Genomic DNA, 27,304 nt, shown 5'->3' on the forward strand with positions numbered 1-27,304 from the left:
TTGAAACAACTGTATTGAGCTGGGCTGCTACTCATGTTGTTGCTTCATGTAAGCTTCATATCACACCGGAAATTAGCGTGGCGTTGTATCAGGGAATGAAACAACCAATGAGTGGGAAATCACTTGAATTCCTTTTATAAAGTACAAAAAAGAAAAAGAAAAAAGATAAGGTTATGCACAGTTAGGATAGATTTTCTCTTTCGAAATAGCTGGGTACAGGGCCCAACCCGTAGTACGGAGCGGTCACGGTAAAAGTGAGGAGCGCATATAGCTCCCTTTATTTATTTTGGAAACTATAATGATTACCATTCTGGGGATTAAATTTAAAAGCGACAAAAATATGACTAAACTAGGCCTACAAGCATAAAGTAAATGACCACAATATATCTAAGCAATATCAGCCTTTTGACATAATTGCATAACAGTATCAAGTTCCTAAATCCGACTATCTGAATGGCATTTGAAGCTAAGTTGAAATAGAAAGTTGCCATTTGGAAAGAGGGAATGGTACTTGTCTCAAAACTCTAAATGGTTTATTGAAGATTACTGAATCCTACTAGCCCTTATCATTAACTCAGCTAAGTAATTCATTGTAACACTCCACCATTCTGCTAACTATTTGACATTGGGTTTCATTTGTGACATATCTTCTTTGTATTTTCTTTTGTTCATTCAAAAGCTGGTTTCTATGATACTGAAATCTAAATATAGAAGAGTATCATATCTTCTTTGTATTTTCTTTTGTTCGTTCAAAAGGTGGTTTATTTGTATTTTCTTTTGTTCGTTCAAAAGGTGGTTTCTATGATACTCTTCTATATTCTTTTATTCATTAAGAAAATGGATATTATATTTCCAAACTGGTGATTTCTTTAGTTCTCTGTTTTGAAGCTTAAGATTATCTGTTATGTCTCGCATCTTATGGGTATGCTTAATGCTTTCCACCAGATGACGCTGTCATTATCTAAGACTCTGCCAGTTTCTGTCTTTAGGATTGCATATTTTTGAACTGGGAATTCTTTTATTATTCCTGTTCATACCAATCATTTCATATTCTATCCAGGGATCTATATAAGTTATTTATCATGGATTCATGGAGTTTTTTGTATAATTGGGTTAATCCTTTTCTCTTTGGAATTATTTTATTTCTGTTGGCAGGATGATTCCAAGAATGTAAAATATGTTCAAATTTCAGCGGATGCATATGCACATATGATTGAATTAGAAGATCAGGTGAAAATATTGAATGGAAAACTATCCTCGTTGAATGAAAATCTATCCGCGGCCCAATCCGAGATGACCACCAAGGACAATCTGGTAAAACAGCATGCAAAAGTTGCTGAAGAAGCTGTCTCGGGTATAGCTTTGTTCTTTTTCTCAGAATGGAAATGCTATCATGTCTAATTTATTGTTGTGAAATGACCAATTACTCCAAAAGCTTAAGCCGTTGGAGAAGGCGCTCTTTAATCATTTATACTTTAACACTCCCCCTCACGCGTGGCCCCTCTTTTTAGGGTTGGCCTACATGTGGCACGTGTGGCCTCTCTTTTGGGTTGGCCATTCCATGTGGATTTTTAATATCAAGGAGCTTTGAAACCAGGAGCTTTGCTCTGATACCTTGTGAGTTGTGACACCACCAATTACTCCAAAAGCTTAAGCCGTTGGAGAAGGCGTTATCTAATCTTTTATACTTTAACAATTGTGTATTGGTAAAAAAGAAAACAATTGTGTATTGGTTCTTTGGCTTCATCTATTACGATTCCTCTCGTAGTTCATGTACTCTATTCATTCCAGGTTGGGAGAAGGCCGAGGCTGAAGCTTTGGCATTGAAAACTCAGCTTGAATCTGTCACACTACTAAAGCTTACGGCTGAAGATCGAGCATCCCATCTGGATGGTGCTCTCAAGGAGTGCATGAGGCAGATACGAAATGTAAAGGAAGAAAGTGAGCAAAAATTACATGACGTCGTGTTTACAAAAACCAAGCATTGGGACAAGGTTAAGTTAGAGCTTGAGAAAAAAATTGTTGATTTAGATCAAGAGCTCCTTAGGGCCTCTGCTGAAAACTCCGCACTTTCAAGGTCTTTGCAAGAACGTTCCAACATGCTAATTAAAATCAGCGAAGAAAAATCTCAAGCTGATGCCGAGATTGAAGTCCTTAGGACCAATATCCAATCCTGTGAAAGGGAAATAAGTTCACTAAAGTATGAGCTTCATATAATTTCCAAAGAGCTCGAAATTCGAAATGAAGAAAAGAATATGAGTTTAAGATCCGCAGAAGTAACGAACAAGCAGTATTTAGAAAGCGTCAAGAAAGTAACCAAGCTAGAGGCGGAGTGCCAGAGACTGCGTGGCCTTGTTAGGAAGAAGTTGCCGGGCCCCGCTGCATTGGCTCAAATGAAATTAGAGGTTGAGAATTTAGGTCGGGATTATGGAGAAACCAGACTACGGAGATCTCCTGTTAAGAGTTCCAGCCCACATCTTGCTCCAGCTACTGAATTTTCCCTTGACAATGTCCAGCAATGTCATAAAGAAAATGAATTTCTTACAGAGCGTTTGTTGACCGTGGAGGAAGAAACAAAAATGCTAAAAGAGGCCTTATCAAAACGCAACAGTGAATTGCAGGCTTCGAGAAATTTGTGCGCTAAAACAGCAAGCAAGCTTCGCAGTTTAGAAGCACATATACAGGGTGTGAATCAAAATAAGAGCCCTGTAAAATTAAACGTGGAAATCCCTATTGAAGGGTGTTTAAGTCAAAATGCAAGCAACCCACCAAGCCTGACCTCCATGTCTGAGGATGGAGTAGACGAGGAAGGAAGTTGTGCAGAGTCATATGCTACGGCGTTAATCTCGGAGCTTTCTCAGTTCAAGAAATTAAAGAATGTTGATAGGAGTAAAAAGTCTGAAAACACTAATAACTTGGAACTAATGGATGACTTTCTAGAGATGGAGAGGTTGGCTTGTTTATCAACAGAATCCAATGGGGCCATCTCCTTTCCTGATAGTGTAACTGAAAAAAGGACTGAGTCCGCTGACCCTAATGTACTGCTTGATATTGCAAAGGGTGGGGACCACCGGGACGCACCTCAGCGTGATTTGGACCCATCGGCAACTCGGGTTCTTTCTAATGAGGAATCATCTACTGTGGAGTTTGAATTTGAAACAAATCTAGCGACCTTGAGAAAACTACAGTTGAAAATAGCATTGATATTTGAATCCCAAGCTAAGGACACGGATGTCGGTAAGATTTTGGAGGATATCAAACATGTCATACATGATATTCAAGATGCCTTACCCCAACGCTCTGTACGGTGCATTTTTGAGGAAACTCAGAAAAAACCTTCTCCTGAGGAGATAGCTGAAACTTTGGATGGTGGAATGTCTTTGTTAAGTGATAATAAATCAAGTGTTGATACCAAGCATTCTGTTAACCACGAGTTGGAAAATGCCATTTCCGAAATTCATGATTTTGTTGTATCACTTGGTAAAGAAGCTATAGAAATGCAGGATAGGTGTCTTGATGGGCATGGGTTAAGTCGAAAGGTCGAGGAGTTTTCAGTCTCTGTTAGTAACGTTTTATGTTCCAAAATGACTTTGGATGATTTTATTCTCGACCTCTCCCATGTGCTGGCTGAAGCCAGTGAACTAAGTTTTAATATGCCGAGTGATAAGGGCAACGAAGGGGAGATCAATAGTTCTGATTGCATAGACAAGGTAACATTATTAGAAAATAATGTGGTTCAACATGAACCGCCGAAAGAGAGATTTTCAAGTGACCGCGTCCTTGTTTCTCACTCTACTTCTGATTCTGAATTTCTTCAAGAAGGAAACTTAGTTCCCGGCTTTGAACCAAAGGCCATTTCGTGCAAATGCTCACAGGAAGAGTTTGAACAACTAAAGCTAGAGAAGGATAACATCGCAATGGATCTGGCTACTTGTACTGAAAGTTTGGAACAAAAAACATTTCTGCTACTGGAGACGGAACGGCTTCTATATGAAACTAAAACACAATTGACATCTAGTGAGAAATCAAACTCTTTGGCAGAGACACAGCTGAAATGCATGGCCGAATCTTACAGATCACTCGAAACACATGCACAGGAATTAGAGACTGAAATTAACCTTCTGCGTACAAAAGCCGAGACTTTGGACAATGAACTTCAAGAAGAAAAGCGTTTTCATGAAGATGCTTTGGCCAAATGCAAGGATCTTGAAGAACAGATTCAGAGGTTAGCACTTAACAGCTCACTGTAGAAATGTAATTTCAGCTTTCAATAACTATGTCACAAATATTACTGATATTTTCAAAATATAGTGATTTTATTGAGATATTTTGATAAAATGACAAAATCCCGATATAATCCTGCGAACTTAAAAAATATAGCGATATATTCGTTTATCGTGATAATTTCACGATATTTTGTGATGGTTTTTAATTTTTTCTTAATTTATATATTTTTACATATTTTTAAATAAATTTATTTTATCATTTTTCCCAGTATAAACCCACAAAAATTAAAAAAAATTAATATATCCCTAGAAATTCCTGAGAACGATATTTTTGACATAGTTCAACAGCTCCTATGTTACTCCTTGAGCGCCTCTGGGAGTTTATTTTGCATCAGTATTATAAATATGAAAATTGGTGTACTAGTATTTTCTGGGATTCTTTTCATTTTTAGCACGGAATTGTACATTTTTGGTTCTGTATTTTAACTTTCTGTATGATGCTTATGACATACAGGGCTGAGGGGTGTCCAATGTGCTCAGTTTCTTCAACTGCCGATGTTGACATCAAGACCAAACAGGTATGAACTGTAATTATCCAATTTTCTTAAAATTCTAACCGTCTCCTTCATGCTTGCTTCTCACCTTTTATTGAGTTTGGTCCAACACAAAGAGGATTTAAGGATGAAAATACTATTTTACCTCTCAGTAATCTTATAGATGGTTGCAATAAACAATTTATTATCATAATTGATTCACATCATGCGTTGAATCTTAGTGGTTGGTCTAATTATCCAATTTTCTTGAAATTCAATTTTCATTGAACAGATGAGGACTGTAATTATCCAATTTTCTTAAAATTCTAACTGTCTCCTTCATACATGCTTCTAACCCTTCTTGAGTTTGGTCCAACCTATAAAAAGAGGATTTAAGGATGAAAATACTATTTTGCGTCTCAGTAATCTTATAGATGGTTGCAATAAATAATTTATTATCATAGTTGATTCACATCATGCGTTGAATCTTAGGGTTGGTCTAATTAATGGATGCAATCTTGTGTCTCCTTGGAAATATCTTTTTTTTCTTCTTCCGATGATTGAAATTTGCTTCCCAGGGCATATCATTTTGAAATTAAATCTAACTAAATTCAATATTTAGATCAGATGACATTTCACAACATTTCTTTGTGAAATGTCGTGTGCTGTATGGGTTGATATAATTAATGAATTTAGTCTTTTTAATAGATAGGGCGGATCGTGTCTATTTACTTCTTCTTTTATTTTTTGGTTAACTATGGCACATAATATGTCTTTGCAAGTCATACTTCTTGTATCCAAACTTGTCATGGTATGAGAGAGGATCTGAATTCCGAAGTTCCATTACTCATCTTGTTTGGTAATTTCACACGGCAACGTGTTCTAGTGGGATCATAAGGTGTCATATTACACACGCAAACACACACACACACACATACATATCTATAATATATACTAAACATGTTTCTTACCATTGTCATTAGTCTAAGAAGCACGGGTACTCTCCGGAGGCGGGCCCACGCACCCGTATTGGGTGCGGGTGCTCTTGGGTACTCTTTGGATGCGTACAGGCTACGCACCCAAACAACAAACAAAACGAACATCCAGTTTGGCGGTTTGGGTACGTATCGGGTGCGCTTGGGTGCACACCCAGTTCGAATTAAATCCAAAATTACATATTTACAATAGAGGGGCTGTCCCAATTGACAAAAGGGAGGCATGAATATATATATATATATCCCGCCATTAAAAACCTAACAACTTAGAAGTAATATTAGATTTTGGTGGTGTTATTGTTATTTGATTGTTCTCCAATTAAATTGTTTAAATTCTTTAACAAAATATTTAATTTTTTAATTTTTATAAATATATAATAAAATATAAAAATATATTATATTCAGAGTACCCCTAGCGTACCCGTATCCTTTTTTTAAAAAAAAAAATCACGTATCCACATACCCATATTGTGTCGTACCCGCACCCTACCGGTATCCGACTTCATTGTCATTAGTTTTCTTCCTAGCTTTTTTTATTGGAAAACCATTTCCTCTGGAAATTTGGTAACCTCTTTCAACCCATTCTCTCTCTCTCTCTCCTTCATTTTTCATTTTTTAGTCTAATTGCTAATTTCTGCAACTTAGCATAAGGTGGGGCCCATTATTTTACACCTTATGTTGTGATGGGGTGGGGCCCAACATTTTATAACCATGCCCAGCATAGATGAGACCATGGTTTTAAATTTCATTCAAAATCCGAAATTTCAGACTGAGATTTTGGATTTCGGTTGGGACTGAATCCGAAATTTCGGATTTTCCAAATTTCAGAAATTTCGAGAAATTTGAACTTTTTTCAAAAATTTAATATTTTTCCAAAATTTCGGCCGAAATTGCTGAAATAATTAATTAATTATTTTTATTTTGCCGGATTTTGGCTGAAATTTCAGTTTTGCCCTTGGCTAAAACGAAACTGAAATTTAAATCCATGAATGGGGCCCACAATTTTTCACCTCATGTTTTGATGCGGTTGGCACACCATCTCCCTAAAAACCCATGCACTAGGGTGGGCCCCACCATTTTACACCTTCTGTCATTTGTTAGCATTGGTGGGGCCCACCATTTTACGCCTATGTTGCATCAGTACGGATACTAATGTCCGACATGGGTATCAAGTGTCAGATTCAGAAAACCTCAAAAAAGAAGGATTCGTTGATTCGCCAAATTATTTTAATCAATTCTCAAGTTTTAGTTTTTTACAGTACAATATGATTATACAAGTAATATATTGAAAATTTTAATAGGTTAAGTAGACACTATGAAGCACGGGTACGGGGTGCGGGTACGACACGACACGGGTACGTGATTTTCCAAAAAAACCGGGTGCGGGTACGTTCGGGTATGCCGAATATAATAATATATTTTGATATTTAATTATATATTTATAAAAAATTTTTAAAAAAATAATTGGAGTGCAATCAAATAATAATAACATCACAAAAATGGAAAATTCTAATATTACTCTTCATTTCATAGGTGATTAAGTTCCATATTTCATAACATGAGGCATCAATACATCATTCATTAGAAAAAAAGTTTGTCGCCAGTGTTTTGACCGGTGTGTTGACCAGTGCCTAACAAGATGAATTATTTTTAGAGACCAAATTATGAGATTTTTTATACCGGACTTTTGGGATTTAATAATGTTTGGACATGATAGATTTTATGAATTTTTAAAATTTGAAAAATACCCCACCGTTTGGAAGTTAAGAAAGTTAAAATTTTGACCCGACCCTTTTTCTTCGGATTTTGTACTAGAACAGGAGAGTTGCCTTTTTTTTCTTTTAGATTTGGGTCTTGAAACTATTTTTAATAAATCCAAATGGGGCCGTATTCTGTTATTTACATGTAAATTTTAAGTAAATGGACAATAAATGTAAATACTAAGTACAGGAGAAGAGAGAGGAGAAGCACATGAAGGATTTACACCAGATAAGAGAAGCAAGAGGTGTCGGGTACGCGTGGGTGTGCACCCTAAATGCACCCGACATGCACCCATCAACCAAAATTGGGTTTTTAAAAAAAAATAATTAGGGTACGTATCCATGACGTACCCGGGGCGTACTCGCACCCCATACGTGTCGGGTACGGGTACGGGTGTCCCGGGAGTGTACCCATGCTTCCTAGAGTAGACATAAAATTTTATTTCTATTTAAGAAACTTACTATTACGATGGACAAAACTGAAAACATGTGGTAATTGGAAATTTGTGGTAGTGTTATTCAAAGAAAAAAAAACAGATAAAAGAGATCTAGATGTGTCTCAAAGAATCCATAAGTAATGGAATCCGAGACGTGTTCGACATTGATTAGCCGCCCATTTAGAAGAATCCATGTAACATGGTTTTACACTATTGCACACCTCATAAAAGAAAAGATGACAAGGAATCCAAAGAAAAGGGAATGCAAGGTCGGAAATAAGTGAGCTAATAAAAAATGATTTAGATTTTGAAAATTTGTTGAGTTTGGGATGATTTTCATGGATTTTGATGTTTTGAGGAGAAAGATGCTAACAGGCACCTAATTTAAGCTATTATACTATGCAGTGTGTACTAAAATTTACCAACTGAATTGAACCGGTGTGCCCTTATTTTATATTTTAAAAGAATGCTTCAGTGAGTTGCCATGGACTTCGTGGCAGGCCTACTTCGGACGGTTGAGAAAAGTAATGCTGTATGGGTTATAGTGGATATATTGACAAAATCTGCGCATTTTTTGGCTTATAAAATCGGTGCCATCTTAGAGAAGTTGGCGAAACAGTATGTATATGAAATAATGTGGTTGCATGGAGTCCTGTGACTACTGTATCGGACAGAGACGTGAGATTCATATCCCAATTTTGGAATAGTTTTCAGAAAGCTATGGGAACAAAGTTGAGTTTTAGTACAACTTATCACCCTCAGATGGACGGCCAATCTGAGAGAACCATTCCGATACTCGAAGATACTTGAAGACATGTTGAGGGCTTTTGCCATTGACTTTAAGGATTTCTGGGATGAGCAATTGCCGCTCGTAAAATTCGCCTACAACAACAGGCGAGTATTTGGATGGCCCTGTATCAGAGCTTGTATGGGAGGAAATGCAGGTCCACTATTTGTTGGGACGATTTTGACATGGTTCATCAAACAAAGGAGAAGGTGCAAGTGATAAGAGAATGTCTTCGGATAGCGTAGTCATTGGAGAAGGTATCATGATACCAGAAGCGAGAAATGGATTTCCAACAGGTGACCATGTATTCTTAAGTCTCCAACCAAAGGAGTGGTCAGATTTGGAATTAAGGGCAAGTTGAGTCCCAAGTATGTGGGGCCGTTCGAATGTTTGGATCGTGTTGGCACAGTGGCATACAGGGTTGCATTGCCGCCTGAGTTGGCAGGTATTCATAATGTGTTCCATGTTTCCTTGTTGAGGATATATGTGGCAAATCCGAACCATGAAATAGAATGAACACCTTTGCAATTGAGAGAGAGCTTAGACATATGATGAACAACTAGTTCGGATTGTAGCCGGTTCGGATTGTGGACCGAAAGGGTCAAGTGTTGAGACATCGCATCATTTCGTACGTAAAGGTGCAGTGGAGAAATCAGACAGAGAAGGAGGCCACCTGAGAACAAGAAGAGGATATGCGAGAAAAGTACCCCCACCTTTTCGCAGGTATGAGAATCTATTTAAATTTTGAGGACGAAATTTTTTCTAGGGGGTGGAATGAAACGCTTAGTTTTTGGGACGCTTTCGTCTTTGGGCATAGTTGGAAAATCTAGAAATTTTAGGGATAAATAAGTCAATTCACCTAAAACATGGATTATCATGTGTAAATACACATTAAGTCTCCTAATCCTGCACTTTTTCTCCAGAGGAAACACTAGAAAGAGAGAGAATTGAAGAAGAAACCCTAGAGGGATAAGAAAGGGCTGCCTAGGGAGATTTCAAGCGAAGGAAGCCCAATTTTAAAGTAAGAGACTTATTTTTTATCATTAATAGTGGTTATTAATGGTAGGTTTTATTAGAGATCAGTAAAATTAGTGATTCAATGGTAGATCTTTGACGTGTGACCCTACTTTCATCGTCGGCTACGATTTGGAAGGATTTCCGGCGATTTTATGGATTCTCGGGTATCATTCATTGCAATGATTCCCGTGAAATATCATTTAGGGTCACTTCGCCGAAGAAGGATGGAAGTTGTTGAAGACATGGATTTTAGGGTGATTTTTGATGAAAGAAAGTACAGGTTTTACGGTGAAAACGGATCAGAAACAAGGGAACTCGCTAGATCTGAAAAAACTTCCAGATCGCCGCACGGTCGACCATGGACCCGGATGGTCTATCGTTCGAGGATATGTTTCGACAGATTGTTTGACGGTCGACCGTGGAGACCTATGATCCACCGTACATGGCACTTGGCCCTTTTAGGGGTTTGACGCTGATGAGAGATTTTAGAGGTTGTTTTGAGTTCCAAGTGACCCTATGATGTATACTAAACATTGATTTGAAATTATTCATGTTGGTAGGTTTCGGATCGACACGGTTTTCGGATCTTGCTTTTGCGAGAGAGATTAATTGAATTTTTGGTAAGTACCTTATCTCTATACTAGGGTTTTCGAACCTATTATGTTTTAACATGTTAACTTGTTTTCGTGATTATGTTCAAATGTTGTATTTTGATACATATTCATGAAATCATGTTTTAGAAGCAATCATATTCTTGGCATATTGTAAAAATCGGATCAAGCATGTGCATGTTTTCTGTGATGAAAAAAATTAATGATTTTAATATACTATGATTCCATAGAATTGATTTTTGGCCATTGGTTTATGGTTTTGACCATGTGTGTTATTAGACTAGCCACGTACTTGGGATAGTTCCCGTCGTACCTTCAGTATCGTTACCTGCCAGTGGGGCTATGACACTGGTACATGGTCACGTAGATCGGTCGTATGCGCAATTTTGGATGCACAATCTTGGGAAAGTTCCCATGGTACCTTTGGTATCATTAAATGCCAGTTGGGGCCGTGGCACTAGCCATGGCTATGTTAGACCGATCATCTACCTGTTAGGGGCTGTTGCATTGACCGTGGTGAAGCCTAAGCGATATTATTGGTCGTTGCATGTTTTGGTGCTTGTTGCTTCATGGTTGACTTACCGTTGAAAAAGTTGTTTCATTTCCTCTTTCCACGGTACATATTTTACTTGTGTGTGTGTGTGTGTGTATATATATAGATGTGATGATTTATCATGTTTATGATCATATTTTACTTGCATGCTTGATCCACCTTTTATAGTGATTTGGTGCTTGCTGGGCGTTCGCTTATTCCAATATATTTATGTTTTTTAGATCATGAGGAATAGACATGGCGTATGAGTGGGATTATGGCGAGCAGGGCGTAGTTTAGATGACCATCTTAAGATTCATTCTATTTAGGAACTTTAGCTCAAAGTACTTTATTGGTTATTTCATCTATTGTTGGAAGTTTCTAACTTCCCTGCTGGCTTCTGATGTCTAATCTTTATTTGTTGGCATACTAATCATTGGGACTCATATTGTGCAACTTCTCCTTCCATGCTGTTCATCTGATCTCTGGATTGACTTTATTCTCTCAATCAAAGTGGGTTGAACTCTTAGGTTCGCTATCTGAGCTATTGACCCATGTTTTACCACCAAGACTTCCAATCTTCTTTAGTCTTCCAAAATAGGCCTCTTGTAAGTAATCGTCACAGACAATTTCATTTCAGATTTCCTACTTAGCGCGTCAGCCACTGCATTTGTCTTCATTGGATGGTAGCTAATTCTCAAGTCATAGTCTTTCGGCAATTCTAGCCACCTCTGGCGCATATTCAATTCCTTTTGTGTGATGATGTACCTAAGGCTCTGGTGATCTATAAACACATCACTCTGTAAACACATCACACTGCTCCCCATATAGATAATGTCTCCAAATTTTAAGAGCGAATACAACTTATGTCAATTCTAAATCATGGGTAGGGTAGTTATGTTCATATGGCCTCAACTACTTGGAAGCGTAAGCTACATCCTTCCCGTGGTGCATCAAAACACAACCCAGACCACTCTCCGATGCATCACTGTAAATAGTAAATCCTCCACTTCTTGACGGAATTGTGAGAATAGGAGCCATCACCAATTTATTCTTCCATTCTTGAAAACTCTGTTCACATTCATCCATCCATACATATTTGGCTCCTTTATGAGTTAACTGCGTCAAAGGCACTGCTATACTAGAAAACCCTTCTACGAACTTCTTATAGGAAAGCTATGTACCTCTGATACATTCGTTGATATGCTCCATCCGACCACGACCTCTATCTTCTACCATCTTTTCAAATAACATGTCTTAGAAAGGCAACTTCATTTAACCAAAACTCGCACTACTTAAACTTCTCATATTTCTGATCCCTCGGTGTTTGCAAAACAATCCTCAGATAGTTTTCGTGCTCCTCTCTGCCCCTTAGAATATACTAGAATGTCGTCAATGACAAACTCCTCCAAAAAGGGTTTAAACATTATATTCATCAGATCCATGAAAGCTGCTAGTGTGTTTCTCAACCCAAATGGTAGCACCAGAAATTCGTAGTTTCCATATTTGGTTCTAAAGGTAGTCTTGGGCACATATTCCGCTCTAATTTTCAGGATGATAGCTAGATCGAAGATCAATCTTTGAAAATAACTGAGCCTCTTGCAACTGATCAAATAAATCACCTAATTTCTTATGGTCACCCTGTTCAATTCTCTACAATCTATGCAAAGCCTCATACTTCCATCTTTCTTTTTCACAAATAGGTCCGGCGCCCCCCAAGGCGAAACGCTCTGTTGAATGAAACCTCTATCCAATAACTCCTGCAACTGGCCACTAATTTCTTTTAACTTTGCTGGGGCCATGCGCTACGGGGTTTTAGAGATAAGACCGGTACCAGGTTCCAAGTCGATAGTAAACTCTATCTCTCTATCAGAGGGTAGACCAGGTAACTCCAGTGGAAAAACATCTGGAAATTCCCTCATAATGGAGATATCTTCTTGTCTCAAGTGTCCCTTTCTAGATTCCATAACAAGGGAGAAAAATCCCTGACCTCCCTTCCTTAACAATTGACTCGCCTTTGGTGCTGAAATAACTCATGCCGGAATAGGCACCTAGCTTCTCACAAAGCTGAACTCTAGTAAGTCGGGAATACAGAACCTTACAACTTTCCTATGACAATCCAGATGGGCATGGTTGGCTGCTAGCCATTACATCCATAATATAATATCGAAATCCTTCATGTCCAAAATCACCAAGTTCGCAAGTAGCCTCCTCCTATCTATCTCAACCACGTATACACAAAACTTGCAATCAACATACCCCCTACCGGTTAATCCACAGCTAATTCAACATCCATAGGCTCAAAAACCCATCCATGCTTAACTAGATGGCACAAATGAATGTGTGGCTCCCGAGTCAAACAAAACATGTGCAAATGTAGTGGACACAAGAATAGTACCTGCGAGATTTAACTGATCACTTATTAGTTAATATTTAGAGGAAAGTGTTCCTAAGCTATAGCTTAGATAAGCTTATCTATCTAAGCTATAGCTCAAAAACACGTGGCCCCACATTTTTTGGGGATCCAAAGCATTCATTTGGAAGGCCCTTCCATGGATAGGGTGTGTACCAAAAATCAGCCCTATAGGATCATCCTAACTCTGCCATCTGTTGAGGGAAAAAATGGGCAGAAACATAGACACACAGTGTCTGTCCGTTTTCCCGTTTTCCACTCCACCTTTGATTGGGTTAGGATGATCCTATAGGGCTGATTTTTGGTACACACCCTATCCATGGAAGGGCCTTCCAAATGAATGCTTTGGATCCCCCAAAAAATGTGGGGCCACATGTGTTTTTGAGCTATAGCTTAGATAAGCTATAGCTTAGGAACACTTTCCTCTAATATTTATGCACACATATATACATAAATACCTAAAAGATTATAGAATATCAGACTCAACAGCGTAATTTTAAATAAAATTTAGACTAAAATTCAATGTAGTACCTGACACCACAGCCTCTGAGGCCTGCGCTTCCGGAGCTGACATAGAGTAGACCCTCGCTGCCTATCGAGGCTTTTGGCCTTCTGCTTTAATTTGCTCTGATAGTGGGGTCTGTGCTAGTCGAGGGGCTCCTGAAGCCTGAACGCCCTTCCCCAGAGGACAATCTGCTACCTTGTGCCCAACTTGTCCACATCGGAAACAAGCTCCAGTAATCCACGGGAAGCCTTTATCATCATGCACCTTTCCACATTGGGTGCAGGCAATCCTCTGATTCCCACCTTTCTGATGAGACCCACCACTAGAACGATAAGATTCTCGTTTCTTTGTCTGGCTCCCCAAACTTTGTCCACCCTGGGAATTAGAGGACTTAAACTTCTTTGGTGGAACTTCCGAGTCTGCTATGCTTTTATTATGCCCTCTTCCACGACTAGGGTCTTACTCGTTGTCTTCGCATTGGATCGTATCTGAAAATTCTTAACCCTTTGTCTAATGGGTTCTCTCAATCCTTCCTGGAATCGACGAGCTATCGCCCCATCATCCGGCATTAATTCTGCCGGGGCAAACTTGCCCAATCTACTAAACTCAGCCTCATACTCGGGAACAGATCTGATCCCCTGTTTTAGATTGAAGAATTCGTTCTCCTTCAGTATCTTTATACTTGTTGGAAAATACTCATCATAAAATGCCTGCCTGAGCTGCTCCCAAGTGCAATCTCTGTCTTCCCGACGGATTTTCATTTCAATCTGCCACCAATCATATGCTCCTCGTAACATGTAAACCCCAAAAAACTGAAAATCTTTTCTATACCCTTCAATCGCGCCTCTGCTGCTGCCAAAGGGTCAGTCGTCCCTTTGAATTGCGTCGCCATCCTCTGAAATTTTGAAAGGCGATTTCCTTGCCATGGCTGGATCTACTCTTCGTGGCGGGTAACTACCCCCACAAGAGTCATCATCATCTTACCAGGGTAGGAGACCCTGGCTGCTCCTGCTTGGGCTCCTATCGAGCTCCCTCGGCAACAGGAGGAACATCCAGGATTCAACACCCCTAACATCATGGGGCTCCTCAAGGATCTGCTCTCTCTGGGGTGGGGGCTGTACTGTACAGCCCAGGGGTTAACAACAATATTTGCCACACACCTGTATGACTGTATCCTCCTCATGCCATATTCACCTATAATAATTAATGTCAATAAAACTGCTAAGATTTTTCCAAGGTAAAGTAAATCAAAAAATCATAATGCTACATAACACAACGGAACTACACTACGTACCTAGAGCTCATAACTATTTGTTCATCATACCAACATAGTGCACTCAAATGTCAGACCAGGCTCCCTGGTGCATGTGAGCTTGTCATGTGGTTCGCTTACGACACAACTAAATCATGCGCCAATGAGGTGTCCCCGTTGCACACAATTCATCATGTCCATCCTAGATCCTTGCCTAGTTCTACGGTTCTACCTAACTCTCATCTCATGTGTTCAATCCTAATGTTTCAGCTAGTTCTACTAGCATATAGGTTCTTTAACCTATGTTCTGATAGCACTAAACTGTCACGCCATGGACCGGGGTCCATGAGTCCGTGATAGCGCAGTGCGCCCATGACTTACCCGCACGGGTACGCAAGGCCAAGCAGATCAAATTCATCATCTGTTCCACAAATAGAAATGCAGAGCAACTGAAAGTTCTATGTCAAATTAAATACAACTAATAGGCTCCAACAATAGATGAAACAAACAATAAAGTACTTGAGCTAAAGTTTCTAAATAAACTGAATTTGAAGATGGTCATCTAAACTACACCACGCTCGCCCCAATCTCGCGTCATACGCCATGTCTATTCCTCATGATATGAAAAACATAGATATATTGGAATGAGCAAATGCCCAGCAAGCACCAAATAACTATAATAGGCGGATCAAGCATGCAAGTAAGACATGATCATAAACATGATTAATCATCAGAGCTATATACATATGTAAAATATGTGTATAATGAAAAGAGGAACGAAAACAACTTTTTCAACGGTAAGTCAACCACGATAAAACAAACACCGAAATATGCAACGACCGATAATATCGCTTAGGCTTTACCACGGTCAGTGCCATAGCCTCACTGACAGGTGATTACGGCCAGTGCCGCACCCCCAATTGGCAGGTAACAATACCAAAGGTACCACGAGAACATTCATAAGTTTACGTGCCACAGCTCCTCTGGCAGGTAACGATACTGAAGGTACCACGTGAACTATCCCAAGTACTTGGCTAATCTAATAATACACATGGTTTAAACGACAACCAAACTAATTCCATGGGAATCACATTATATTAAAATTAGTACATCTTTTCATCATAGAAACATGCACACATACTTGATTCGATTTTTAGAAATACAATATGCCAAGAACATGATTGCTTCTAAAACATGATTTCATGAATATATACCAAAATACAACATTTGAACGTAATTATGAAAGCACGGTAACACGTAAAAACTCCTGGGTTCGAAAACCCTAATATAGAGATAAGATACTTACAAAAAATTCAATTAATCTCTCTCACAAACGCAAGATCCGAAAACCGTGTTGATCCGACACCTACCAACGTGAGTAATCCCAAATCAATGTTTAATATATATCATAGGGTCACTTGGAACTCAAAACAACCTCCAAAATCTCTCCGGGGTCAGACTCCTAAAACAACCAAGTGTCGGTATGCATGGTCGACCGTAGAGGTCTCCATAGTCGACTGTCAAACGATTTGTCGAAATAAATCCTTGGATGGTCGACCGACCAGGTCCACGGTAGACCATGCTGCGATCTTGCGGGTTCCCTTGTTTCTGATGGATTGTTACCCTAAAACCTTTTCTTTTCGTCGTGGAAAATCACCCTAAAATCCATGTATTCAATGTACTAAAATTCTTCTTCGTCGAAGTGACCCTAAATAATCTTTCATGGGAATCTTTGCAATGAAAGATTCCTACAAATCCATAAAAATTGCCAATTTCGAATTGTATCTGGCGATGAAGGTAGGGTCACACGTCAAAAATCTACCATTAAATCTCTGATTTTATATATCTCTAATAAAACCCACCAATAATAACCACTATTAATTGTAAAAAAAATAAATCTTTTACCTTAAAACTGGGCTTCCTTTCGCTTGAAATCTCTCTCGGCAACCCTTTCTTCTCCCTCTTGGGATTCTTCTTCCGTTCTCTCTCTTTATAGGGTTTTCTCTGGAGAAAAAGTGCTGAATTAGGAGAGTTAATGTGTATTTGTACTTGATAATCCAGGTTTTAGTTGAATTGACTTATTTATCCCTAAAATTTTTAGATTTTCCAATTATGCCCAAATAAGTGTGTACGAAAACGTCCTTGAAACTGGGCGTTTCAACTAATACATGTGACATGGAATTCGAAGGATTACTCTAATTTAGGTGGCATTGGAAAACCTTCCTGTCTACTTTATGTTTTTTATATAAGATCCCTACAAAGCTGGGAAAAATAGAAATAATCAAAGGGACTTTCTATGGCAAGGAGGTGAATCCAACAAGAAGACTAAGCATCTCATGAGCTGGAAAAAGGTTCACAGATAAAAAAACACGATGGCATTGGAATTAGAAGAATAAGATTGCGAAACAAAACTTTATTGGGAAAATGGTTTTGGAGATATGGTGTGGAGAAAGAAGCTTTATGGCATAATATAATTGAGGATAGGCATAGGATGGGTTGGGGGGGTTGAAAGAGTAGGAACCCATCTATATTGAAAGGTTTAGGTGCATGAAAATTTATTTGTGGTCTTGGATCCCTTTATGAGTCCATAGTTAGATTTAGGGTTGGGAGGGGAGGGGACTAGATTTTGGGTAGATCTTTAGTTAGGTGTGTCACTATTATGCCATCAACTTATGATCATATATCTTTTAGCGGCTAATAGAGGGGCTAGAGTGTGTGTGAAGTATACGGAGAAGAATGGACAGAGTTCTAGACTGGTCATTCTGCTCAGGCATAACCCAATGGATAGCGAAATAGATAGACACATCATTATTAGCTCTTTCTAGTATATCTTACTTCTCCGGTAATGTTTCTGATGAAAAGACTGTGGATTCCATATACTTAAGTTTCTTTCTCTGTTCGTTCTTTTTTCATAGCTTGATCAAGTAGGAAAAGAAAGAATCATGTTCATAGGACTTTGGAAAACTTTTGCTGCTCCATGATTGACTGCCTTTGCTTGGGTGATGGCGACAAAATAGATTAATCCTTGCCGGGAAAGGGATTAACATGCCTTGGAAACTGGTGCATCCTTTGCATGAAAGTGGATGAATCCTTAGATCATCTTATGGTGAGTTGCCCTGATGGGGTGTGAAAACACCAGCCTCTCACAGGCCGCCACCTGTCCCAGAGTAGGTGAGCTCCAGCCTCTCACAGGCCGCCACCTGTCCCAGAGTAGGTGAGCTGCAGCCTCTCACAGGCCGCCACCTGTCCCAGAGTAGGTGAGCTGCAGCCTCTCACAGGCCGCCACCTGTCCCAGAGTAGGTGAGCTGCAGCCTCTCACAGGCCGCCACCTGTCCTGGACACCTGTCCAGGACACCTCACCAGATTTTCCCTATAAATAGGGGATCAAAGCTCAAACCAATGGGTAATGAAAAATCCCTTCTCTCCCTAAAAACTCTTAGACATCTCCCCTTCACTCCTGCTCATACTGACTTGAGTGTCGAAGGGCCTGTCCGGAGTAAAACCCGGTCTGGTCTTCTGACCTCACTTGCCCTGTGCAGGACTCAGCCCTCATAGCAGGACTCGTTCTCAGCCACTTCGCTCTCCTTCGCTCCGGTCCCTCAGGACTCAGCTCCTCTGGTCATCCAGCTCAGCTCTTACGTCACTGTCGTACCTGTTAGCGATTTTAGGTCTAACAGATTGGCGCCATCCGTGGGACCCCAGAACTAAAAGCTGTCCTTACACATCCCACTCACAAAAATGGCAGGACGCAAGAGTACGCGGATGCCTACTGCGCGGGCGCGGACTACCCAAACCGCGCTACCCCGCAGGACCCGGAGCGAGCGAATTGCATCACTAGTAGTAGCAGCTTCTGCTACAGCAGAGCAGAGCCCGGCTCGCTCAGAACATCTGAATCCCTTGCCCACCCCAGAGCAAATTCAAGCTCTATTTCAGCAGATGACAGCCCTCGTCGGGCAGTACCAGCAACTACTTCAAGTGCCCCCTCAACCTCCTCCAGAGGCCCCGCGGCTTGGCCAGGAAAGGCCAGGTGTCCGCAGGGGAGAGTCATCACACCATGGTGAGGGCCGAACTCATCATTCCACCAGACAAGTCCCTCACCCCACGACGAGGCATGCCCAAACAGAGCCTCATCATCGTGAAAGGTCGCGGTCCCATTCCGCACAGAGGCGCCAAGCTCATGAAGATCGTGCGCCACCAGCGAAACGTCGACCTCGTCGTATGAGTCGGGAGAGCCAATCCGGCTCCGCGGCGAGCCAGTCTGTGGAAAGGATCAGGTCCTTGGACCACAGGACGGATCCACTACTACAGAGAATGGAGGAGATGGATCATCGGATAGAAGAACTGGCGAAGGACCAGAGCCGGCCCGTCTCCAGGGCGTTCTCAAGCAAGACGCCGTTCACTGATGATGTTCTGGGTGCCCCAGCACCCAGAGGGTTTAAAATGCCCGCCGTCCCTCAGTATGACGGCACTACAGATCCCGTGGACCACTTGGAGACATTCAGAACAATGATGCTCCTCCACGGAGCTTCCGATGGCTTTCTTTGCAGAGCATTTCCAACGACGCTAACTGGCGCGGCAAGAGACTGGTATTCCAGGATCAAACCGAACTCCATCAGCAATTTTGATGATTTTGGAGAGGATCTTGTCCGCCACTTCATGAGCAGCCGCAGGCCAAGGAAAACAACAGCTTCCCTGATGGCCTTGCGACAAGACGACAATGAGCTTCTGAAAGTGTTCGTCCGCCGCTTCAACAGGGAGGCACTTCAGGTGCCCAATCTAGATCCCTCAGCAGCTATGAATGCGCTCCTCGCGGGTGCCAGATCTTATGACTTCCGTCGGGCCGTAGCCCGACAAAATCCGCACTCACTGGCAGATCTCATGGCCGGTGCAGAAGAGTACATAACGGTGGAAGAAACACTGACAGCTCTTAATTCAAATCGGAGGATAACCTCTGAAGAGAAGAATCTCCCTAAGCAGCGCAGGGATGATAAACCTCCCAGGAGAGAGAAGTCTCCGCCTCCTCAGAGAAGAGAAAAAAACTTCACGCCTCTCAACACCTCCAGAAAGCACATACTGGCGGCGATCAGCGAAGAGGAGTTCGTGAAGTGACCTGCTAGAATGATCTCCAAGGGAAACAGGAGAGATCCTTCAAAGTACTGTAGGTTCCACAAGGACCACGGCCATGACACAGATGATTGTTGGCAACTCAAGGAGGAAATTGAGCAACTCATCAGCCGGGGCTATTTGAAAAAGTATATCCGAACTGACAGCCGCAACCAAGAGCGCAGAGGAAAGAGCCCCCAGGGCCGCAGCCCTCGGAGATCACAGCAGCCCCCTGCTCGGGACAAAACCCCTCAGCCGGCCAATGCGCAGCCTGAGGCACCCCAATCTCAGCCAAAGGGGGTCATCGGTACAATTATGGGTGGGCCTGCCGCTGGGGGCACCTCCTCTACCGCTCGCAAAGCATATGCACGGCGAGTTAACGCCGTGCACACAACCAGCAAAAAGACGAGAACGGAGAATGAGATCTCCTTCTCAGATGCAGATCTGGATAATCTTATCCTGCCCCACGACGATGCACTGGTTTTAACCATGCTCGTTGCCAACTGGGAGGTGAAGAAAATCCTCGTAGACAATGGGAGTTCAGCGGACATTCTATACTACCACGCCTTCGAGAAAATGATGATAGGCGACGACCGTCTGAAGCCGGCGAACTCAGATTTATTTGGCTTCTCCGGAGAGGTCGTGAAAGTGGTGGGGCAGATCGAGCTCCCTGTTCTTGTCGGAGACCCACCTTGTCAAGCTTTCGCCATGGTCAACTTTCTGGTAGTAAGGGCCACTTCGGTCTATAATGCTATCTTGGGACGGCCTGGCCAGAACCTCATCCGTGCAGTAGCCTCGGCCTACCACCAAAAAATGAAGTTCATAACCCCCAATGGTGTGGGAGAAGTTCGAGGAGATCAGCCTTAATCCAGAGAGTGCTACGCAATGGCACTCAAAGGCAAAAATGCAGTGGAATCACTGCCAATTGAACTGCTCGATGTAAGGGACGAGCTCAGAGGGACTCAACCTGCTGAAGACCTCCTCTCCATCCCACTGTGCCCGGAGGACAGTGAGAAATTCGCTCTGATCGGTTCCTCCCTCAGCAGCAGCATTCAGCACCAGCTCACCAATCTTCTCCAGGACAATGCAGATGTCTTTGCATGGGTTCCTGCCGATATGCCCGGCATTGATCCAGAGATCAGCACACACAGGCTGGGTGTTGATTCAACCAGTAGACCGGTGAAGCAGAAGAGACGACATTTCGCTTTCGAAAGGCGGCAGGCAATAAAAGAAGAAGTGGAGAGGCTTCTGAAGGCTGACTTCATTCGCGAGATTCGATACCGGGACTGGTTGGCAAACGTAGTCCTAGTCAAGAAGACTAATGGAAAATGGAGGACCTGCGTTGACTTCACCGATCTGAACAAGGCTTGTCCTAAGGACAGCTATCCACTCCTGAAGATCGACCAACTCATTGACGCCACAGCGGGTCATGAACTGTTGAGCTTCATGGACGCCTTCTCCGGATATAATCAGATCAGGATGTACGAGTCGGATATACCAAAGACCTCCTTCGTCACAGATCAGGGGACTTACTGCTACCGAGTTATGCCCTTCGGCCTCAAAACGCCGGAGCTACTTACCAAAGGCTTGTGAACAGACTTTTTCAGAACCAGATCGGCCGTAACATGGAAGTCTATGTGGACGATATGCTGGTCAAAAGTCGGAGTGCGCAGGACCATGCGTCTGATCTCAGAGAAACATTCCAGGTCCTGAAGAAGCACAACATGAAACTTAACCCCACCAAGTGCACCTTTGGTGTCAGCTCGGGGAAGTTCTTAGGATTCATGGTGAGCCAGCGAGGGATAGAAGCAAACCCAGAAAAGATCAGAGCCGTGATGGAGCTTACTGCTCCAAAAACCATCAGGGAAGTCCAGCGGCTCACGGGAATGATAGCGGCGTTGGGTCGCTTTATCTCCAAATCAGCGGAGAGATGCCTGCCCTTTTTCAGCGCGGTCAAGGGACTCAAGACTGCGCCCTGGACGGAAGAATGCCAAATCGCATTCGAAGAGCTGAAAAGGTATCTGTCCTCTCCGCCATTATTAACAAAGCCGGAGCCGGGCGAGGAGCTATTTTTGTATCTCTCCATCAGCTCCACGGCTCTGGCAGCTGTCCTCGTCCGTGAAGAGCACCGCCAGCAAAAACCTATTTACTATGTCAGCAAGGTTCTTCACGACGCAGAAACAAGGTACCAGCGGGTCGAGAAATTGGCTTACGCGCTGGTAATGGCCGCCAGGAAGTTAAGGCCGTACTTCCAAGCTCACACTGTAAAGGTCTTGACTGATCAGCCACTTCGACAAGTTCTCCATCGACCAGATATCTCCGGGCGACTTGTGAAATGGGCCGTAGAGCTAAGCGAGTTCGATATTCAGTACGCACCCAGGCCAGCTATCAAGGCCCAAGTGCTGGCAGATTTTGTAGCCGAGTGCACTATCCCCCAGCCGGTCGCCGACCCTGAAGCAGCGCAGCTCCCAGTTGTAGAGAAAGCAGTCCCTGAAGAGCGTATAGCAGAAGAAATTCAGACAGAAATTAGGCCACCGTCAGCCGAGCAGGACTCCATAACCAGCACACCGACTTGGGAAGTATATGTCGACGGATCTTCAAATAAAAACGGCTGTGGAGCCGGCCTCATCCTCACTGGGCCTGATGAGTTCACTGCGGATTACGTCCTGAGATTCGGATTCCGTGCATCAAACAATGAGGCAGAATACGAAGCCCTCCTTGCCGGAATGAGCCTAGCAATTCAGACCGGCGCCCAAAAATTAAAAGCATACTGCGACTCGCAGCTGGTAGCAAACCAGATCCAAGGGGTCTACGAAGCCCGAGACGAGCGTATGATTAAATACCTCGCCAAGGTTCGCCAACTTTCCAGCCGGTTTGCAAGTTTCGAGGTCATCAGAGTACCAAGAACAGAAAATGCCAAAGCGGACGTGCTGTCAAAACTGGCTGCCTCTGGATATACTACTCTCGGAAGCATACACATGGAATTTCTACAAAGGTCCAGCATCGACAGTAAAGCCATGGAAGTCATGCAGGTGGAAGATGAGCCGTGCTGGATGGATGAGATCATGGGTTATCTGCGCGATGCTAGACTCCCGGAGGATAAGAAGGAAGCTCGTAAGGTGATACAGAGAGCTGCCCGATTTTCCCTCAGTGGTGACAATCTATACAAAAGGTCATATACTCTCCCATATCTGAAGTGTCTGAGGCCGAGCGACGCCGCGTATGCACTACAGGAGACTCATGAAGGAATTTGCGGAGAACATCTGGGGGGCAAAGCCCTGGCAATAAAGGTGCTGCTCAGAGGACTGTATTGGCCTACCATCAGACAGGATGCACTGGGTCTGGTTAAAAGGTGTGAGAGGTGTCAGAAGTTCTCTCCTACCATCCACCAGCCCGCCGTAGCAATGGCTCCAATTATTAGTCCGCTCCCCTTCGCAGTATGGGGGATGGACATCCTGGGCCCTTTCCCACCGGCTTCTGGAAAGCGCATGTTCGTGGTAGTAGCGATCGACTATTTCACTAAGTGGGTGGAGGCAGAACCTCTAGCCCAGATCACTGAGCAGAATGTGCAGAACTTCTTCTGGAAAGCAGTAGTCTGTAGATTTGGGATTCCCCGTGCCTTAATCACAGACAACGGCAAACAGTTCGACTGCCGGAACTTTCGAAAGTTCTGCTCGGACCTAAAGATTGAACAGAGATTCACTTCGGTTGCTCACCCCCAGACCAATGGGCAAACGGAAGTAACTAATAGAATCCTGCTTCAGGGGATAAAGAAGAGGCTGGATGAAAAAGCTGGCCGATGGGCAGATGAGCTCTATCACGTTCTGTGGGCTTACCGCACTACTCCTCGCACAACGACTGGTGAATCGCCGTTCAACCTCTCCTTTGGTACTGAGGCTGTGATACCAGTCGATATAGGCTCTCCGTCTCCCAGAATCACCAACTTCAACGAGCAGCTTAACGGCGACGGGCTCCGTGCCAATCTCGACTTACTAGAAGAAATCCGGGAAGAATCTCGAATCCGGGTCGCCGCTTATAAGCAGAGGGTATCAAATTATCACAACTCCAAGATTCGCCCCAGAGAATTCAGGACAGGAGATTTGGTCCTGAGAAAGGCAGCCGTCTCCCAACCGACGAAAGTCGGGAAACTCTCCCCGACTTGGGAAGGGCCATATCGAGTGAAAGAAGTTATCCGGCCAGGAAGCTACAAGCTAGAGACACTGGAGGAGCACTTATTACCTCACGCATGGAACTCCATAAATCTCAGGAGATATTATCAATAGACAAAATGTCCGGCATAAAAAGGTGACTTTGTAAATTTGTAAATTTGTTGTTATAAATAAATAATCTTTTTGCAGACTTTGTTTCACTCTTACTCTCTGGAAACCCAGTTCACAAAAGTTGGGTACTCACTGGAAACCCAGTTCTTAAACTTGGGTACTCACTGGAAACCCAGTTCACAAAACTTGGGTACTCACTGGAAACCCAGTTCTTAAACTTGGGTACTCACTGGAAACCCAGTTCACAAAACTTGGGTACTCTCTGGAAACCCAGTTCACAAAACTTGGGTACTCACTGGAAACCCAGTTCTTAAACTTGGGTACTCTCTGGAAACCCAGTTCTTAAACTTGGGTGTTTGTATCTGGAAACCCAGTTCACAAAACTTGGGTACTCACTGGAAACCCAGTTCACAAAACTTGGGTACTCTCTGGAAACCCAGTTCACAAAACTTGGGTACTCTCTGGAAACCCAGTTCACAAAACTTGGGTACTCACTGGAAACCCAGTTCACAAAACTTGGGTACTCTCTGGAAACCCAGTTCTTAAGCTTGGGTGTTTGCATCTGGAAACCCAGTTCCTAAACTTGGGTACTTGCTGGAAGTCCAGCTCGTCACAATTTCGGCTATCAACAGCCTCAGTCCCAGGTTATCAAAATTAAAAAGACAAGTCGAGCAAATCACTCAGTTGAGAAATATCAGAGACAGAAGGACAAATGTGATTTCATTGATCAGAATATGTGGGGCCTCGAGGGCCATTACAAAATTCATTTTAAAGAGGCTGGAGGAGAGGTGATGTCAGCAGGAGCATCAGCAGGAGCATCTGGCTCCTCATCAGTAATCTTTGGCCTGGCAGGAAGAGTCATATTCTCCATCACTAAGTTTGGATTGCAGGCCTGGAGCTCCTGGAGGCAGTCGTAGTATCCAAGACTGTAAGCCTCGCTCGACAGGCTGAAAAAGTTCAGCCTCCTTTGCCTCTGTGGCCTCCTTCACTGCCGTCTGCTGCCTCTCTTTGGCTCTTCCTCTTTGGGCCTCCATGGCTTCGGCAGCCTTGACCAGTTTCTTCTTCTCTGAGGCCAGATCCTCCATCAATAGCTTCTTCTCCTCCTGTACTCGCCCGATGCTCGTCTGAAGCTCTTGGACCTCAGCAGCCAGCTTTCCGTTCACCTCTTCAGATGTGGTGATGGCGTCGGAGAACTTCTTACTCTTCTCCTTGAGATCATTATAGTAGAGCAAGATCTGCAGACAGAAACAGGCATCAGTATGGTCAAAGGAAGAAATGGGCAGAAAGTTAGCAAACTGATCACCTCTTCCTTACCTGGTAAGCTGAGGATAACACAGCCTCCTCTCCTGTAGCTGGCAGCTCGCGAAGGACCTGTTGCTTGTCCTTCCGCAGCAGACACTTGCTCATGATCTCTGCTGCTACCCGGCTCTCGCCTAGGGCAGTATCATCCTTCAGAACAGCCCAATTGGGCCGAAAAACGTTCTCATTTAGTCCCGTAGGAGGACGGGCTCCAAAGCCGGTTCCAGTAGAAGCACCACCGGACTTAAAAGAGCCACCACCCTGAGCAAAGGGGCCTATTAGCTTCACCGTAGTCTTGGCCCTCTGAGATGGGGGTGGAGGAGTGCCTTGTGATGGGGCCGGACTCGCCAATACAGTCGCCTTTCTCTTCTGGCGCTCCTGTTGTGCCTGTGCAGCACCCTCCTGTGCCCGTGGCTGGGCTCCCTGTCTTATCTTCTCAACGGTCGATTGTTTCTTCATTTCTGGAAGACAAGCGAGCAGTCAGAAGCAAGCATATAAAAAATAAACAAATTCTAAAGACAGGTCTAGCTACATACGTTCTGGAGTTGCGGCACTCACGCCCAGTCCAACTAGCATCTCCTCTCCTGAGAACTCTGCACAGCGGATAAGGCCTGATTGCTCAATCTCCTTCCGCATCAAGGCGAAAGTCTCTCTGTTCTCACTCTCGAGGAGCGGCTTTCGACTTAATTTGGAAGTATCCGGAGTGTCCCACACTAGAGGGACAGGCCAGGGCTCACTGGCCTCCTTATCCTCGACGTAGAAGAACCTATTCTTCCATGAATGTATTGACGAGGGGATGCCGGTAATGATTTTTAGCTCAGGGCGCTGGCTGATGTAGATCCAGCCCCCTTCCTTATGCCTCTTCAGATGTGCACAAGCACGGAATAGCGACAAGCTCACGCTCCTCTCTAACCGGCCGTGGACGAGATACAAGAACCCAGTCAGTAGTCTCCATGAGTTCGGAGCTACTTGAGCTGGGGCCAGTCCGTAGTATCGAAGCACCGCTGCGAAAAATGGGTGCAAAGGATATCAGAGTCCCGCCCTCATCGACTCCTCATAGATACAGAGATCCCGGCTCTCGTTACAAGCTCTGTCTCCCTCTATAGCTGCCCTCAGTTCAAATCTTGGAGGCACGCAGTACTTATCCCTAATGTCCCCCAGCATGGACCTGGTGAGGTAGTTCTCCTCAACTAGAGCTCGCAGGTTGTATTTTGGGTTGGCATCCATCCGCGCTCTAGCGATCACCTCCACCGCCTGGCCAGGAAGGAATGTTGTAGACGCCTCAGCAACGTCACTTTCAACACTCCCTTCTGCTCGGGGGAGACTACCAGTGGGGAGTGGAGTGACGTTCAAGTCTAAAAACACCTCATCCCTGTCCCCTCCGTCGTCGCTATCTACAAGATCTATCCTAGCGGACGTCCTAGCCATTACAGGCTCCTGCGGCGGCCTAAATTCTGAACTACTGCTAGTGGAGGACTCCGTACCGGACTCGGAACTCGAATTACTATCAGACATGCAGTAAAGAGAAGGGCTGAGAGGAATACCGGTGAGTAG

General features: G+C 43.2%; 1 protein-coding gene across 1 annotated transcript in view; it reads left to right on the forward strand.

Annotated features, from left to right (window-relative positions):
* LOC143886430 (filament-like plant protein 4) overlaps positions 1–27,304 on the forward strand; it is a 57,124-nt gene that overhangs the window by 22,322 nt on the left and 7,498 nt on the right. The window contains exons 3-5 of the mRNA XM_077390397.1: positions 1,156–1,354; positions 1,792–4,225; positions 4,741–4,804. Coding sequence (XP_077246512.1) covers positions 1,156–1,354; positions 1,792–4,225; positions 4,741–4,804 — 2,697 coding nt within the window. The remainder of the gene's footprint in view (positions 1–1,155; positions 1,355–1,791; positions 4,226–4,740; positions 4,805–27,304) is intronic.

The sequence above is a fragment of the Tasmannia lanceolata genome, unplaced genomic scaffold (assembly GCF_043159265.1).
Source record: "Tasmannia lanceolata isolate RefF3 unplaced genomic scaffold, GAP_Taslan_0.1 ptg000011l, whole genome shotgun sequence".
NCBI lineage: Eukaryota > Viridiplantae > Streptophyta > Magnoliopsida > Canellales > Winteraceae > Tasmannia > Tasmannia lanceolata.